Source organism: Ixodes scapularis, unplaced genomic scaffold (assembly GCF_016920785.2).
Source record: "Ixodes scapularis isolate PalLabHiFi unplaced genomic scaffold, ASM1692078v2 PGA_scaffold1__304_contigs__length_218370807, whole genome shotgun sequence".
In the NCBI taxonomy this organism is placed as follows: domain Eukaryota; kingdom Metazoa; phylum Arthropoda; class Arachnida; order Ixodida; family Ixodidae; genus Ixodes; species Ixodes scapularis.
Window position 1 is genome coordinate 92,190,969 of NW_024609846.1, and position 15,988 is coordinate 92,206,956.

The 15,988-nt window shown below is 45.2% G+C and overlaps 1 protein-coding gene across 2 annotated transcripts; it reads right to left on the reverse strand.

Moving 5' to 3' along the window:
• Positions 1-4,839: 4,839 nt before the first annotated feature.
• Positions 4,840-12,232, reverse strand: LOC115314939 (putative nuclease HARBI1). 2 transcript variants are annotated; one of them, XM_029974053.4, is made up of 4 exons: positions 11,417-12,232; positions 10,256-10,675; positions 7,719-7,958; positions 4,840-6,778 (listed from the first exon to the last, which is right to left on the reverse strand). In XM_029974053.4, the coding sequence occupies exons 1-3, from the start codon at positions 11,800-11,802 to the stop codon at positions 7,721-7,723; spliced, it is 1,044 nt and encodes a 347-aa protein (XP_029829913.2). In that variant the 5' UTR covers positions 11,803-12,232; the 3' UTR covers positions 4,840-6,778; positions 7,719-7,720. The 2 variants fall into 2 exon arrangements, with proteins under 2 accessions (XP_029829913.2, XP_029829912.2); XM_029974052.4 differs by having other exon boundaries at positions 4,840-6,781.
• Positions 12,233-15,988: the final 3,756 nt, after the last annotated feature.

Consider the following 15,988-nt stretch of genomic DNA (forward strand, 5'->3'; position numbering starts at 1 on the left):
ATTACTTGATTACTCTACGGCAAAAGTAATTGGACATTACTTAAAGAAGTAATCGTTACTTTTCCGATTACTTCATTGTGTGAAGACACATCTTTAGCGCTCATAACAATAAACTACTTCCAACCTATATTTCACATTTGCATAAGTATTGAAGAAGAAAAACTGGCTCCCTCTTCGTGGTCGTTGCACCTTCACAATGCAGACACAAGCATAGAATTCGTTTGAAGACGTTTAATGATTTGGGCGTTCGCCAGTGTGTGCGTGTGTGCGGGGGGGGGGGGGGGGGCGGAGGGGGTTCTAGACCTTGTTAAGCTTGAGCAAGGGTTGTCGTTCATTTTATTATTCACATGTGGATGAGCTCGCATGTTATACAAAAGAGCAGCAGCTCCAGGATTTGAAACGGATCATGTGTAGTATCCATTAGCGGAAGAGATCGCCTCGACCACTTCTCTACTAGAAACATCGCTTGTCACAAAGACCACGTAGGGGAAATGGAGAAATATATCAACTGCCTTTGTTATATTTTGTATCCGCTTTAGGCATTCTTCGGTTCTGGTTCTCCTACGGGCTGCGAGTAGGTATCCTAAGCAGGATTTTTTTTATTTTTTTTATTTCTGTGTGTGTGTGCGTGAGGGGGCTAGTTTGAACGAAGGACTGACAAAGCTACATTCTGCTTCCTCAAACTTCGCCCTGAATGGCCTTTGTCACGCACTGTGGCTTCCCTGGGGCTCCCCACTCCGAGTCCCAGCTCGAAAAAAAACAACAACAAAAACGGACATTCCACAGAAACTGCACATAGAAAGAGATTGACCTCGTTTCCTACAGCTCCGCAAAAATCTTTCTTTTTTTCCGTTCGAACAAAAAAAGCTAACATTATTTTTGTCATTTCATTAAAAAAAGTTGTGTGCCCGGGGGGGGGTCCCGTGGACAAATTGTAACGGTTACAAGTAATTTTATTACTTCAAAAAGTAATCAAATTACTCTTGTCATTATTGCGTAATAAAAGTAATCAACTGATTACAAAATTACTCCAAAAAGTAATCGATTACAAGTAATTTGATTACTTGTAATACGTACGGTACAAGTCTGCTTGTACGTAACTAATCGCAAATCTCTCTCGCAGTTTCCACGGCCCACAAGCCAGCAGGCGCCAGTTTGCTTTCGTTCAAAGGTGAGGATTCCAGATTTTCTAGTTTTCTCTGAAGCAGGAATACTGAAGCCAGACAAGCTGTAGGGCATATTTAAATGACGGAGCTCAGAACGACTGGGGACGCTTTCATTGAAGCTTGTTTTGCTGCAATACACGTGGACAACACATTTGTCGATGTGTGTCCAGTTTTATAGCAAGAGACATATTATGCGACGCGCATGTAATTTTGAATTTATGAGGCTTAGTGTGCTGTAGGTGGCTACCAGTGATGTGATTGCTGCGCCAAACTGCGCCAGGGGGCTAACCCTCCTACATCCTGCTACATTTCGCCAAGATATGGGTAATCTGCGCCAAGCTTGCGCCAAAGGACCAATTTAGGTCGCCTTTCAAACCCGAAACTAAACTGAGTACTGTGATTGAGCAGGCGTGTGTTATGTGGCGCAAGCGGCCACCTGACACAAACTACCGTACATCAATTGTCCACCCGGTCTTGCATGGTTTTCTCGGCGTCTCGGGTTTCGCGCTCTCGTCTTGTGGGTCTCATCTCTCGTCTCTTTTTTTTTTATATCTTCAGCGATAGACGCGGATGTATGCGGACGCTCCGACGCTAGCGTGCCGGGTACCAGCTATGCCGTCATGCTGTGAAACGAAACGGCAGGACTTACTTTGTGAGCTCAAGCAACGGCCGTAGCAAAACTATATTTGGTCACTGCCTTTCAGTCACCGTGGTCGCGCGACGTCGAATGTTGCCGTCCCCAGATCACTGCAGATATGGTACTTTCTAAAATGAAACTAAGTACCACCGCATGTTCATCAACATTCCTGTTCTTGTTTAAATCAGACGTTACTACAAAAATCTTTAATTCAAAGACTGCTCTGTCAAAATATTGATTATCTAGATTCCTCTCAATGGGCCTTCTTTCAAGAGGGACCTCGGTACGTGAAAAATCTGCCGTGAAAGAAAGTTGGTCAAGAGAAGTGAGCTAAAGCAAAGAAGGCATTGTCTGCACGCTAAACCCGCACAGCGTGCTTGTTTGTCTCGAGTTCAGTCGTTGCACAAAGCGCTCCAATAACTTTTTGAGGCTGGCTCGCAATGTCTTGCATCGATGCACTCAGGTTCTTTATTTTTTGTGTGTTTAGCTTGTATCTTGTTTGCCAGCCGGGCAAGCACGCGCCACTGGACTGTTTTTGTCGCATGCTCGAAAGTTAATTTTGTGCAGAATTTCGGGGATAAGTTAGCGACGGAGCTAAGGGGAGTGGTTTCGGTTTCGATCGGACAGCCATTGTCCGCGCTCGCGCGACGAAGCATGCCCAACAGCAAGCCTGCCGAAGTTAACCTGACGCGCATGCGAACATAATTGCGTGACTGAGGCACTAGCTGGGACCCTTGCAATTCAGTGTTTTATGTCTGCTTACTTCTGACGAAAATCTGGCACGTCAGGAACCAGTGAAATGGTGGCAAGCGGTTTTTTGAAATTGCTTAACAATGCCTACAGCATTGTACACTTATGGGATGTCTGAGCAGAAAAGACAGAAGCAGCGAGTTCCGTCACAAAACGTCACATCAGAACACAACACAAAGTGCCCTTCGTTTGTACAGCATTTAAAACAAATATTTTTATTTTCCTAAGAATATCTGCTCCAAAATCCACTTTTGCTTCTCCGAAACACGGTCTTGGCTGCTCCGAAAGCCGCTTTTGCTGCTTCAAAACACTGTTTTGGTTGCTCCAAAGGCCGCATTTGGCGCTCCAAAACACTGTTTTGGTTTCTCTGAAACGTGCGCCGAAATGGCTTAGGCCAATCTCATCACTGGGCTACTCAAAGAAATTGCTGCTTGGACGCAACTAATCGCAAATCTTTCTTGCAGTTTCTATGGCCCACAAGGCAGGACGTGCCAGTTCATTCTCGATCAAACGTGAGGATTAAAGATTTTCTAGATTGTTTTGAAGCAACAATACTGAAGCCAGACAAGCAGTACGGCATATTTAAGCCATACTGCTTTTATTTTAGGAGCTCAGAACGACTGGGGACGCTTTCACTGAAGCTTGTTTTTCTGCAATACACCGCTTGTCTGGCTTCAGTATTGTTGTAGGCAACAAAACGTGTGCCCAGTTTTGTCACAAGAGGCATATTGTGTCACGCACATGTAATTTTGAATTTATCCGGCTTAGTGTGCTGTAGGTGCCTGGTCAAAGAATTTGGTACTTGGACGCAACTAATCACAACTCTTTCTCGCAGTTTCCACGGCCTAAGAGCCAGCAGGTGCCAGTTTGTTTTTCCTCAAAGTTGAGACTTCCAGGGCCCGTTTGCTCGAAGCTGGTTTACTAACCGCGGTTAACCGGATTTCCCTACGAGGGGGAATTTTAGGTCACGTGACCTGCAGAGTAGGGACGCCGGAGTAAAATAGTACCTAGCATCAGACAATATGTCCAATATGGCTGCTACGGCCGTTCGTCACGCTTGGGAACATTTATTTTTACGAAGATGCGTCATCCTCGTGTCACGAAAAGGACATTTCAACACAAAGTCTACTGTCGGAGTTGACGGCGAGCATGCTGTGGGAGCAGGGCCACGCCTGACTGGTTTCGTCGAGTTTGAATAACATCACGCACCGCCCTCTGAAGTGGACTTGTTTTATTGAATGCTACAGTCAGCGGGATCTTCAAAACGTATATCCTAGGTAAGTGCCGCGATGTTTCACGAGAAAGTTATGAGATTGTACCGCTATCAAAATTTCATGTCAGCAGAACTTGCGTTGTAATCAACGTCCAGCTTTCTTTTCTTTTTTTCACTTTTAAAACCTACCTCGAGCCCCAATCGCATGTTAGTGCAACAAATCTCTCTCCGAAAAACAGCCTCTAATCGCGGAGTCTGGTTTATAGTACAGTTCGTCGTGTTTTGTATTTGCAGCGCATCCACAACACCGACGACCCCCTTTAGCGACGGTTCAACGAAGGCAAGATGCAAACTAAAAACTTCCCTCAGAAGCAAAGATCCGTTACCTCAACAGAAGCTGCCGGCACGGATGCCGGCACGGCATTCGATCGAACTTCGGTACTGTCGTCTGCGAACTTGTACAACTGGAAAATAAACAAAGCTTCTATCGGAAAAGAAGTGTGCATATTTTCTCTTGCGCTTGTCTTTCTTCAATTTATTTTGTTTCAGATAACTAGATGTCTTATTAGGATTATAAAGAGAGACATAATTACGTAGCAGACGATCACAACCAATCTGAAATCTAAAATGAGTCAGGCGAATGCAAGCATCACCATGAAACGGCAGAGGAATTGGTCATTGGATGAACAATTAGAACTAATTCGGGCAGTGGAGGAGAGGAAACATCAAATTATGGGCAAGTTCAGTGCTACGGTCACGACCCAAACAAAAAGGCAGGCATGGGACGAAATTTACAGAGCCATGGGCTGTTTGCGCACCCCAGACTAGCTACAACAGTGCTGGAGAAACCTCCTAAAAAAGACTAGACAACTCTACAGCTTATTCAAGAAGCATGAACAGCGCACCGGTAAGTTCATTGTGTTCTTAAGTTCAAAAGATATTGCATTGCTTTAGTGATAATACATGAGCAACCAAACCTAGAAACGTGAATGTGGACATTTGTATATTCGTTCACCTTTGCCCTCTGCTGGGAGTCGACTTTTCACCTTCCTTGAACAGCAGCAAAAGCAGTGTTACAGCATCAGAAAACAATTTATTCCAGTTTATGTACAAGTTCTGCACAGGCTGTATGGAACTTGTAAAACAGTTCAGTGGAAGACCCAAAACTTCGGACAAAATATTAAAACAGATTATAAGAGAGCACAATGGTAGAGGCCGACAGGCCAAACTGTAAGAAAGTAAAAATTGCACGATTACACAGTCCACAGTTTCAGCAGTGTTATCTAGCAGTTAATGAATGTTTAAAATAATGTCTCATGCAGTATTTGTTTATTTTAATTTTCCCATGAAAGTTCCATTTACATACTTGGTTGAACAGTGAACCCCACCTCCTCTGTTTTTGCTCGTAACTCGAGTAAGTAAGAGTCGAGACGAAATTACTACGCCTTAATTCATAGGTGCTGGGCCAAACCCCCACGTCCTGACGCCCCTCGTCGAGGCCGTCCTCGAAGTGATCGGCGAGGACTCGCCCAACCTGTGCGGGTTGGAGGCCACCATAGGTGACACCGAAGAGTAGGTGACTGGTTTCTAGACCCGATTGTGTGAAGAGTAAATGGTTTTAAGGAACCGGTCACAGTAATGCAGAACTGTCGTTCCAGGCGAGGTTCTAAAAGACGAGGACAAATGATGATAAGAAGATGGGCATGTTGCCATTTGAATGGCATTACTGCCGAGTACTTTTATATAAAGACCAGAGGCCGGATGCCCGAAACTTTCTTACAACAAAGTTACAAACTTTTGAGTATTCCCGAAGCAAAATGTTTGTAAGTTTTCCGCAAGTTCTGACGAAATCCGTAGCTTGCGCAAAACTTACGATCTTTGTGCTTCGGGAATACTTAAAAGTTCGTAAATTTGTCATAAGATAAATCTACTAACTTTTTTGTCGTAAGAAAGTTCCGGGAATCTGGCTTCAGTTCTATTTCAACAACAAAAGCTCAAAGGCGGTTCGAAATATAAGTCACGAAACCGTCTTCCAGAGTGCACTCTAAGATCTGACGAGGCACCAGCGCTACCACATTTCTAATTATTTTCAACAAGGCTAAAACAGTTTCACCGAAGCTACAAATTCATGCAATAACACGGCATGCAATGAGAAATCAGGTGGTAAAGCTGTTTATTACCATCTTATAGAAATTAAATGCAACAAAGTGGCAATGGCTTTTCTTTAATGCTAACTGTAGCACGCTTTCAATATGCAAATTAAAAGATCACACACAGTACAACCATCCTGTTGCTTGTTTTACCAACTTAGGAAAATTGGCTCAAACATTAACTTCATTCTGGTCAAGAAGTTAACTACCCCCATGATGGTAACCTGTGTGAGTGAAATCAATACCAGTGAAGCTATGTGCTGTAATGTTTGAAGTTGTCCTATAAATGTGCAGTGCATTGTGGTTTGACTGGACATGTGACCACTAAATTTATGAACTGTTAATCGCATAGCTACACAGCTGCATTCTAACCTTTAGAATGCAGCTGTGTGCTCTTCACAACCAAATGCACATTTTCCTACACCATGTACTGGGCAATTGTGCAAGAAGTAACAACACTGCGCTCCGACCTCAAGCCTGTGCGTCAGTGTATAAACCAACTTGGCTCACAAACTTTGTCCTCTGTACCAACCCGTATGAATGAATTTTGGCGCAGCATCGGTGTCTTTATCAGGGTTACAAACTTTGCACAGTGTGTTCTCTTTGCCCATGCTGACAAGAACAAAACCTGACCACTTTTTACACATGAATTTGTCGCAGTGACAGCTCCAGGGGAATAGATCCACAGCCTGGTCCCTCTGGGAGCGGAGCAAGTGCGGCAGTGCTGCACGAGAGTCGGCCGCTGGAGGCGGTGCAGCGGGCTCCAACAAATGTGCCATACAGCCGACGTTGGTGCCGGGAGGCTTCACAGCGCTTCTTGCAGGAGACAGAAAGGCAGCAGCAGCTCGAGGGAGCTAATCTCCTGCTGGAGAAGGAGAGCACAGAAATGGTTAAGCAAGCTGCCACGGCAACAATTGCAGCAGCAACTGCTGCCGAGGAGTTCTACCAGCAGTCAAAAAAATTACTAGAGGACCAAAAAAATTTAATTCAACTGGAAACACAGCGTGCAGAATTGGAAATCAAATTGCTAAAAAAACAATTAGGAGAAGAGTAAACATTGACATATTACGCTGTTTTTAATTTTCATTTTGAATGTATATATATATGACAAAGCCAACACAGCTGCTGATAAATAAAATCCATTTTACTTGCAACTGTATATTTCTAGATTCAGATCTGCTATACTCTGTCTCGTCCTACGATGGACTAAAGCCCAATGCTACACGCCGCCGGGTCCAATCACGAGCCTGTTTGAAACCATGTGGTATATTTGCTCCGTCAAACATATCGGTGCGCCGAAACGTGTCATGCGAAGACAAGTTTTTCATCTGCTTATCGAGAACTAACGGCGGCTCCGCCTGCTTGCAGGGTTTTTGCTCTAGTTCCTTGTCACAGCACGAATAGTTGCGACGCTCAAGGAATCTTGACTGCTGATCCATCTCTGTGTGCTCTGTCCGTACCGCCGTCAGCCTCGTATGCGCCTCAGTTGCCGCTAAGACTAAAAGCCTGCCTTGCATGTACTCATCGGAAGATCGTCTGGCTAATTTTATCATTTGCCTAATTTATCTTCGTATCTCCCTGAACCATAGCCTATGGTATTCGTGTTCCCGCTGCGCCGGGGTAATCGGCAGCAGTAGTCAAGCGTAATATGTGGGGACGGCGTGGGCGAAAATTCCCCTCTCTTCCAACCTAACGCAGAAACAACATTTGGTATTCCAATGTTTGATCAATTAAAAACAAGCAGAATGCACTGGTACTCAAGACCATGCAAAGCAGCATGTGCAATATATTGGTATACTTACGCTCAACCGAAGAACTGGCTGACGATGGCATCCCGAGCCTCGTTGCTTTCATCACGGCCCGCTGCCACGGGCTCGACGGGAACCTCTTCGGGGAGGACAGTCCTTGGCATGCTGCAGGGGTATGTCTTGGCCAGGTTGTGCAGGACACAGCAGGCAACAGTGATGTCGCAGCATCTCTCTGGCTGCATCCTCAACTCAGCATGGAGGCAATGAAATCTCCGCTTGAGCTGGCCTATTGTCCTGCACAGTGTATAAATAGAGCAAGATCTGTTATCCTTTTGAAGTGGTTTATAAGAACATCTAATGAGATCGGCATGCGATGTCTATCATCGCTCCAGCCCATCGAAAACATGGTATTATGCCTAATAGTTAATATTTTTGTCGGAATATTTTAACATAGTAATGAAATGCAGATTTTGTTAAAGATTTCAGTGATGTGATTGGTCTGAGTCATTTTGGAGCAGCCCTTGGAGCAGTCAAAAGTCAATTATGGTGCAACAAAAAGAACTTTTGTAGCATAAGCGCACATTCATTTTTATTGATACCAATGCAAACATCACGTCAAGATCAATTTTTCGGCCTGTCCAACTAAAGGGCAAAGTCTACGTTGCCTTCTCACATACGTTCAAACCTTTGTTAGCATCAACTGCGCAGCAAGAGTTCCTCAAACACAAAACTATAGCGTTCAGTTGCGTGGAGAAGCACCATGACAGGGTAACAAAAAGGTGAGTGATGAAGGACAGCACAAACTCCTTTAAATGGTTATTTTAGGTACTGAATGCCACTAAATTAGTACAATAACATTGGTCACATAAACTGATGTTTCCTTCAAGTTCTAGAGGTTGTAATAAAACTGCAATTTATAAATGAGATAAAAAAACAAAGCAATTATCATTTGATTATCAACATAAATTACATTTTATCTGTAGAACTTCAGAGCAAAAACGGCATGTGAACGAAACTTAAAAACAAACCCGCCGAACTCATTCAGGCTCTTCCTGAGATTTCATCCACTGCTCCTGTCAATTTAGTTCTAATCTACTCGCACCTACAGAAAATTGATAGCTAAACAAATGAGTTGGCATAAATAAATAAACATGCATAAGAGCATATATAAATGCTCTTGCAATACCAAAGTACCCTTACTAAATCTCGAAATTGGAAAAGGTGCCGCCGGGATCTTGTAATCCATCATATTTACGAGCCGAAGTTGTGTTCAGGAATTGTGTTGAGTCTCACTTTGGAGGAGAGCTTTCTCCTTAACACAGGGTCCGCTGCAGAGAAGCAAGACATACAAAGTTGCGATGCCTACTCCGTGGTGTTTGCTTCTTTGCAGTACACCGGTGCGTGGTGAAAAGCGCATTCAACGACACTATAGTCCGTTGCAACCTAAGAACGAAGGGCGAGGGTAAGACGGGTTGGGGAGGAGGAAGCAGGTGGAACGCTAAAGAGAGAAGGAGGTTTCCCCCTCTCTTCTCTAGCGTTCCGTCTGCTTCCTCCTCCCCGGCCTGTCTTACCCTCGCCCTTCGTTCTTAGGTTGCAACGGACTATAGCTAACCCTCCAGAATGAACAGACGACTAACATAAAAATTATTGCGAAACTTCCAGATATTGCCTGTCATTCATACGAAATGTGATGGAATGGTATCGTATACGAGACTATAATCAAAAGTTTTGAAAACCTGAAAACTTGCGTAAGCATATCGTGACGGTCCGGCCGGGCAGCGAAGCCCGAGCTATTATATTTTCAGTATTATTAAAATGAAAATAAGTTTTGGTGCTACGTTGGTGCAAATTTCTCACATTTTTGTTAAATGTAGCAGGACGTAGCAGGGTAATCACTTTGGCGCAAATGGCGCAGCAATCCCATCACAGATATAATGAAAATGTTCTTCGCAAAAACTTGCAAGGAAAATTGCAGTTTGAGATAAGCAGTATTTAATAAGATATGCTTGAATAAGTCTGTACACAAACTGTCTAAAAACAAAACCTGCCTAAGCCAGTGTTTTTTTTTCACATTGCAAGCTGTTTTTTTTTTCTAAGAATTGCTTTACATTTAGGCAATATAGAGTAACAAAAAAAATTAACTGCTATTGTTTGAAATGTGTAAACAGCTAGTAAAAACCTGTAGGTTAATAAACCCAGTCATACAGGAAGGATATGTTTCAGAGAAGTTCTAACTTCTATTCTGGAGTTTATACAGAAAAGAGCAAATGAAATATAACAATTATTGTGACATATAGAGTTAACTGGCTAATGGTTGAATTTTGTGAATTGATGTTCTTCATTCCCACAATGCTGGCTAACCTTAGAATAAACATTTCAGGCTATGGCAGTAGGTTATAGCCCGTAGTATAAATAAGGTATAGTAGAGATACGCCTTCCTCTCCTTGCTTCTGAGCAGCCGTAGCCTACTATGCAAGAACATAAAAATGGCAACAAATGTAAAGCTCAGGCACAACCACATAAAAAAGGTTAGGTGCCTCAAGGTACCGAAACACTGAACCGTCGAACCAGGACGCATAGCCTGGCTTTACCGTTCCACGATGCTCCTCGTTGTGCTATGTGACGCATTGTAGGCGACCTCCGCTGCTGATGACGGAGACAGGAAGGGCGTCATCAGCCATGGCTTGCAGGTGTAGCCGCTGTCTCCAAGCAGTAGGCCCTCGTAAACGCCAACGGCCAGCTTGCCTGACAACGAGCCCTCGGTGAATATCCTAGAGTCGTGGGTGCTTCCAGGCCATTTCGCAACCACATTGCGGATACGGTAAAAGACGTCAACCACTAACTGTACATTTATTGAATGGTACAGATGGCGGTTAACGTACACCTCCTCATGCACTTGTGGTGCCTGTATCCGAATGTGAGTGCCATCAACAGCACCCACGACCGAAGGAAACCCACCGATCTCAAAGAAGGCCTGTTGTAAGGCATGACCCTCAGCTTCACCTGGCCACCTGCATTGTAGATGGATTTGAGTGAGTCTGTAGCACTATGACATTAACAGTGACAGTTTTGTTGTTATGATCACATGCTTCAAAGTAACACAGCTATCATTCATCGTCATCAATAGTGAGCAATAAAAGCCTCGTCTGCACAATGACAGTACTCAGTAGCCGCAAGACTAGCTCAGTAGCAACAAGTGCATAGTTGGGAGTGCAGAAACCAGGCTGTTTGTAAATGTCTGCACTCCTACTTTATTTGTAGATTAGTTGAATTTGCACCTGCACCAATAATAGGTACTAAGGGAGTCATTTTGTACACTCCAGTTGGTTCGTGTAATTTTACTGCCCAGTTCACTGGTCTGCATGTCACGCTCATTACCAAAAAACAAATATCGAGTGCTGAAGCAACACTTCTAATGATCCTTTAGGGAGGTACCAGTATACGTGGGGATCGATGCGCTGGCAGATATTCAGGCTAGCAAGCCTACAGCTTAGGAAACAAAAACGAAAGGGTCATTGCGCAGGTGGTGCGCCGTAAATAAATTGCAGAATAGGTGTGCGGAGAAGACCACCTTTAACGAATTCGGGGGTTTCAGCGAACACAATTCACGCACCAAAATTTCTATACAAAGGGTTTCTGAAATAATGGTGATTGCTCATCGAGCAATCTAGGCCCAGGCTTTTTTTCTCGGAAAACTGGCCTGCACATGCGCCTAATATCGGGACGCACCAGAGATGCTCCAGACCACTTACCCTATGAAGTCTTGGGCACGACGTGCCAAGGCCTGAGTCACCCGCCTCACAGTCCGCGAAGCAGTGGAGACGTGCACACGGATGTAGTCCCCTGCGGTGATGAGGAAGTTCCCCGTGGCGTAGAACTGTAAGGCGACAATGACCTGCTGCTCTGCAGAGAGGGCGCGGCTGCGACGCGTCGGCCGCTCCAAGTCCGGGCGCAGTGTGTCAGCGAGGAACACAATGCCCGCGCGACCGAATCGAAAGCGCTCCTGCAGTTCGTCCTCATCGAACTCCTCCAAAGGGTTCAAGCGGTCACGGAACACACGCTGCCGTCCCATCATCACAACAGCGTACTGGGCGAACACGCGCTCTCTTCGATGTCGGCGTCGCGTCACAGTCGACATTGCGTCCCTTATCTTCACCAATCCGTCCGCAAATCAGTTGTCAGTCAGTCCGGTAGTCAGTCGGCGAGCGAGTCGGAGGGTCGGTTGGGCAAACGGCAGGAGAAGACAAACAGTGAAAATCAGGTGATAACTAAAGCGCGGGAAACGTGCGTCGCAAAACACGGAGAACAAAACAACCAAAAACAACGAATCTATAAAGACCGTTGCCAGACCCGAAATCAACGCTGCAAACTTATGCTGTGTTTGGCGGCACAATAGATGCATCAAGATATTTATTATTTTTTTAAAGTACATATATATTTTCATGCATAAAAAGAAACATTGTGATACGATGTTGTTTTTATTTTTCTTAATAAAGACAAAACTAGCAAAAACGTTTCTTAAAAGGCTATTGTTTGCTTCGACCGGAAGGTGGCGGGAGCTACCGCATAATAATAAAACACGGAGAAATTGTGCGTTGAGTTCTTGTCGAACGCGGCTAGGTACTCGGATGTACCTAGGTAGGGAAACGCGGTTAACTTTTAACCGCGGTTAGAGTTAACCAGCTTCGAGCAAACGGGCCCAGATACCCAAAGCAACAATACTGAAGCCAGACAAGCTGTAGGGCATTTTTAATTGACAGAGCTCAGAACGACTGGGGGCTCCTGCATTGAAGCTTATTTTTCTGTAATACACGCGGGCGACATTGACGTGTGCCCAGTTACGTCGCAAGAGGATATCTATGTCTCGCGTATGTAATTTCGAATCTTTCCGACTTAGTGTACTTTACGTGGCTACTCAAAGTAACTACTACTTGGACGCAACTAATCGCAAATCTCTCTTCCAGTATCCACGGCCTACAAACAAGCAAGCACCAGTTCGTTTTTCCTCAAAGGTGAGCATTCCAGATACTCTAGTTTGGTGCGAAGCAGGAATAGTGAAGCTAGACGAGCGGATACATATATTTAATTGACCAAGCTCAGAATGACCCGTGGCAGTGGCATTGAAGCTTATTTTTCCGCAATCAACGCAGACATAATCTTGAATCTATCCGGCTTAGTGAAGGATTGCTACTTGTCGCAAACTAATCACAAATTTTTATCTTGCAGTTTTTATATGGCTGCAGCTATCAGGTGCTGTTTTCATTAAAAGGTGAGGATTTCGCATTCTGTTTTTCGAACGTCAAGTTTTTGAATGACGGTCTTAAACAATTAACTTTCTTTTGCAGTAAATGACAGATCCTCCAGTTCAGGAATATGTTAAATATATTTGGTATGGACAAGCCCAGTGTTTTGCTTCTTTATTCATAATTTGACAACAGCAACATTTTTTTTATTTTATCACTCAGAAATACACACAAGGAGAGACTGCGTCGCAAAGAAATGTCGTGCGGAACGTGATATTCCAACTCGTATAAGTTTTATTGGTGGCCGATATAATATATTGGATTCCAATATCCATAATACGCTAAGTACACTGGAGTTTCAAACCCTTATTGGATCACCATACGACACAAGGGGATCCAATAAGGGTTTGTCGGTATTGAATTCCAATAAATTCAGCGTATTATGGATATTAGAATCCCATAACAAACCCTTATTGTAATACAAAACAATAAATGTAATGTTTTCCCATACACTGTCCATATCGTATTGTAATACAATAAAAAAATATTGTTTACCAAAATCCATAATACGCTGTTCATATTGGGGTTTTCCAATAGGGATCAGATAAAGAAGGTGGCTTTGTAGATCTTACTTCAGGAACTTATGGAGCAAAAACCTCTCAAGCTGTGGCGGAAAACTTTAAGCCGGTAGAGCAAAAACAAGGCAGGATTGCAAAGCAAGCAATCATGAAGCTGCTGCAAGAGAACAACCACAACAGCCTATACACAAAGATGAAAGGAACGAAGGAGGGGCAATTAGAAGTATTTTTTTCGGCAAAGGCGGACAAAGTTGATGTACCGTTTCGGGTAATTGCATCGGAGAAAGGGACCTGGCAAGTGCATTTGTCATTCTTCTTGGCCAAGCAACTCTCTCTGTTACATCGCAATGATCCCTACGTGATTAAACGTTTTGAACAGCTGATTTCGTATCCTAGAGAAGATGGATAAAGTGTCACCTCTGGTTTCGCAATAGACACCCAGGACATGTATTATTCATATCCCATGCAAGCCTCCTGTCAATTCTTCGCAACATCTTAGAAGAGCAAAGGAGCATACCATTCCAAAAAGCGGCTGGGATCAACGTAGATACCTTCCTAGAACTGCTCAGTGGATATCAAATATCGACAGTAGTTTCGCACCAAGGCCAGCACTTTCTACAAAAAAGTGGAGTGTACATTGGGTCTCGCATAGCCCCTCAAGTTTGTGATTTGTTGCTGGAAGCACGTGGAAGGACTATCAAGGATAGCCTTAAAGACAGGAGATTCATGGCCATCTTCGGGTATGTTGATGATTTCCTGGTACTACATACCAAAGAGGTGGGAGATAAGGCCAATGAATGCAAACAGACAGCCCTGCAGTGCTTCCAAGAATGCTGCCCAGAATTGGTTTTCACTCAAGAAACTACCCCTGGATGAGGGTATCAAGTTCCTTGATTTCAAACTGGGTTTAAATATAGGCAGGTTTTTTGGACGTATGATCCCAGGTGTCACGGTTCAGGGTCCAACCGTTAGGTAAGAAGAAAAGAGTGCACGATGATTAAAGAGATAGAGGTATATTATATAAAGAGGGAAGCAAAAAGAGCACTCATAAGCTAATTTATAAATGTACAAAAAGGTATCAATGTTCTCACATGTTCGTTTGCACGTGGCGATATGATTCTCGGTCTCTGCCGTTGATGGTGTAGCCCAGGTCGGTCAGGTCAGTGTGCGATTTGAAGTACTCCGTTGTGGGCTTGTTTTGTGTCACTGCCGGAGTCGTTGGTACAGGTTTTGGTCACCATCGGATCCGTCAGTTGTAGGTTCAGTGGCAGCCCTGTGGTTGCTCGGGTCGCTGCTGTAAAGTTTCGATGCGAAACTCAGTTGACGGGGTTCCTCCCTCGGTGGAGAGCAAGCAGGAGACAGGCAAATACTTTTAACAATTTACTATTGCTGGCTGGAATGGTCGCCGTCGTCGGGTCGCTTACTGAGGGGGTTGTTGAACAGGTCGACGGGCTGCGTCGTTCTTGGGTGGCTCGTTGGCTCCTTTCCCTCGTCTGTCACGAGCAGGTCCAGGGCTGGCAGCTCTCGGGCATGTTACGGGCTGGCGGCAGCTGTCGACCAGCTCGCTGGTAGCGTTCTCGGGCAACCGCCGTCCAAGGCAGGCAGCGTCTTTGGGGGTGGCTCGTCCGTTCGTCCTCGGGACCCACTGCCCGCTCCCGCGTGCCACCCGTCCGTCCTCCCTTTTTTCCCTTGCCCTCGCCTGCCGCGGTCACGCTCACTCTCGCCCTGTTTCCGCCGAGCCCCTCTCCACCGGCGACACTGATGACGTCACCGCCGTTCCCCCGTGACGACACATTTCGCCACTTGTTCTCAAGGTCGACCCCGCGCCGCCATCGGCCCGCACCCCCGCGATCCGGCTCCCTACACTGCCGAGGGTCCCACGCAAGCGTCGCGTCAATGCCGAGGTCTCTTTTCCTCTTCTTCGGTGGTCGCCGAGCCTTCCCCGGGTCGTCGCCGGGTTCTTTTCAGTGTCTTCGGGGCACCATCCAGAAGCTGCGCCACTCTTCGGGTCGTCGCCGAAATCTGGGGTGCTATGTTGCGCTTTTTGCACTCCCAGGAGACTTGGAAGAAGCAAGTGACGTCAACAACTAGTGCAAACGCAGATTGGATGTTGACAGAAGAAAACAAAATCAACATCCAATCTGCATTTGCTGCGTTCTTGACGTCACTTCCTTCTCCCTAGTCTCCTGGGGGTGCAAAAAGCGCAACATAACCCCCCAGGGCCGGTTTGCTGATCTTGCGGCCGCGGCTGCGGCTGCAGCCAAGAGGGATTTTTCTGTCACGTGACCACGTCCATGGGGACAAGGAAGTACCTAGAGTCCCTGCCAAATGGCGGAGAAATCCGTATCGCTTCAAGCACAAAAGTCTAATTTCGCTCGCAGAAACTGATTGCAGGGACTTTCAACTGGAGTCCAATTGACCGCCCCCTTATACTGTAGGAGCGGCAGATAAAGTTACGGCCAGGAAGGGAAAAAATGAGCCAAAATAAAGGAAAAACCACTCG

Excerpts from the sequence above, each read along its gene's own strand:
- LOC115314939 (XM_029974053.4), bottom strand. The coding sequence starts at position 11,802 with ATGTCGACTGTGACGCGACGCCGACATCGAAGAGAGCGCGTGTTCGCC. Across the intron at positions 10,676-11,416 it reads CGTGCCCAAGACTTCATAGG|GTGGCCAGGTGAAGCTGAGG; the intron begins GTAAGTGGTCTG and ends TCTACAATGCAG. Across the intron at positions 7,959-10,255 it reads ACGAGGAGCATCGTGGAACG|GACAATAGGCCAGCTCAAGC; the intron begins GTAAAGCCAGGC and ends TACACTGTGCAG.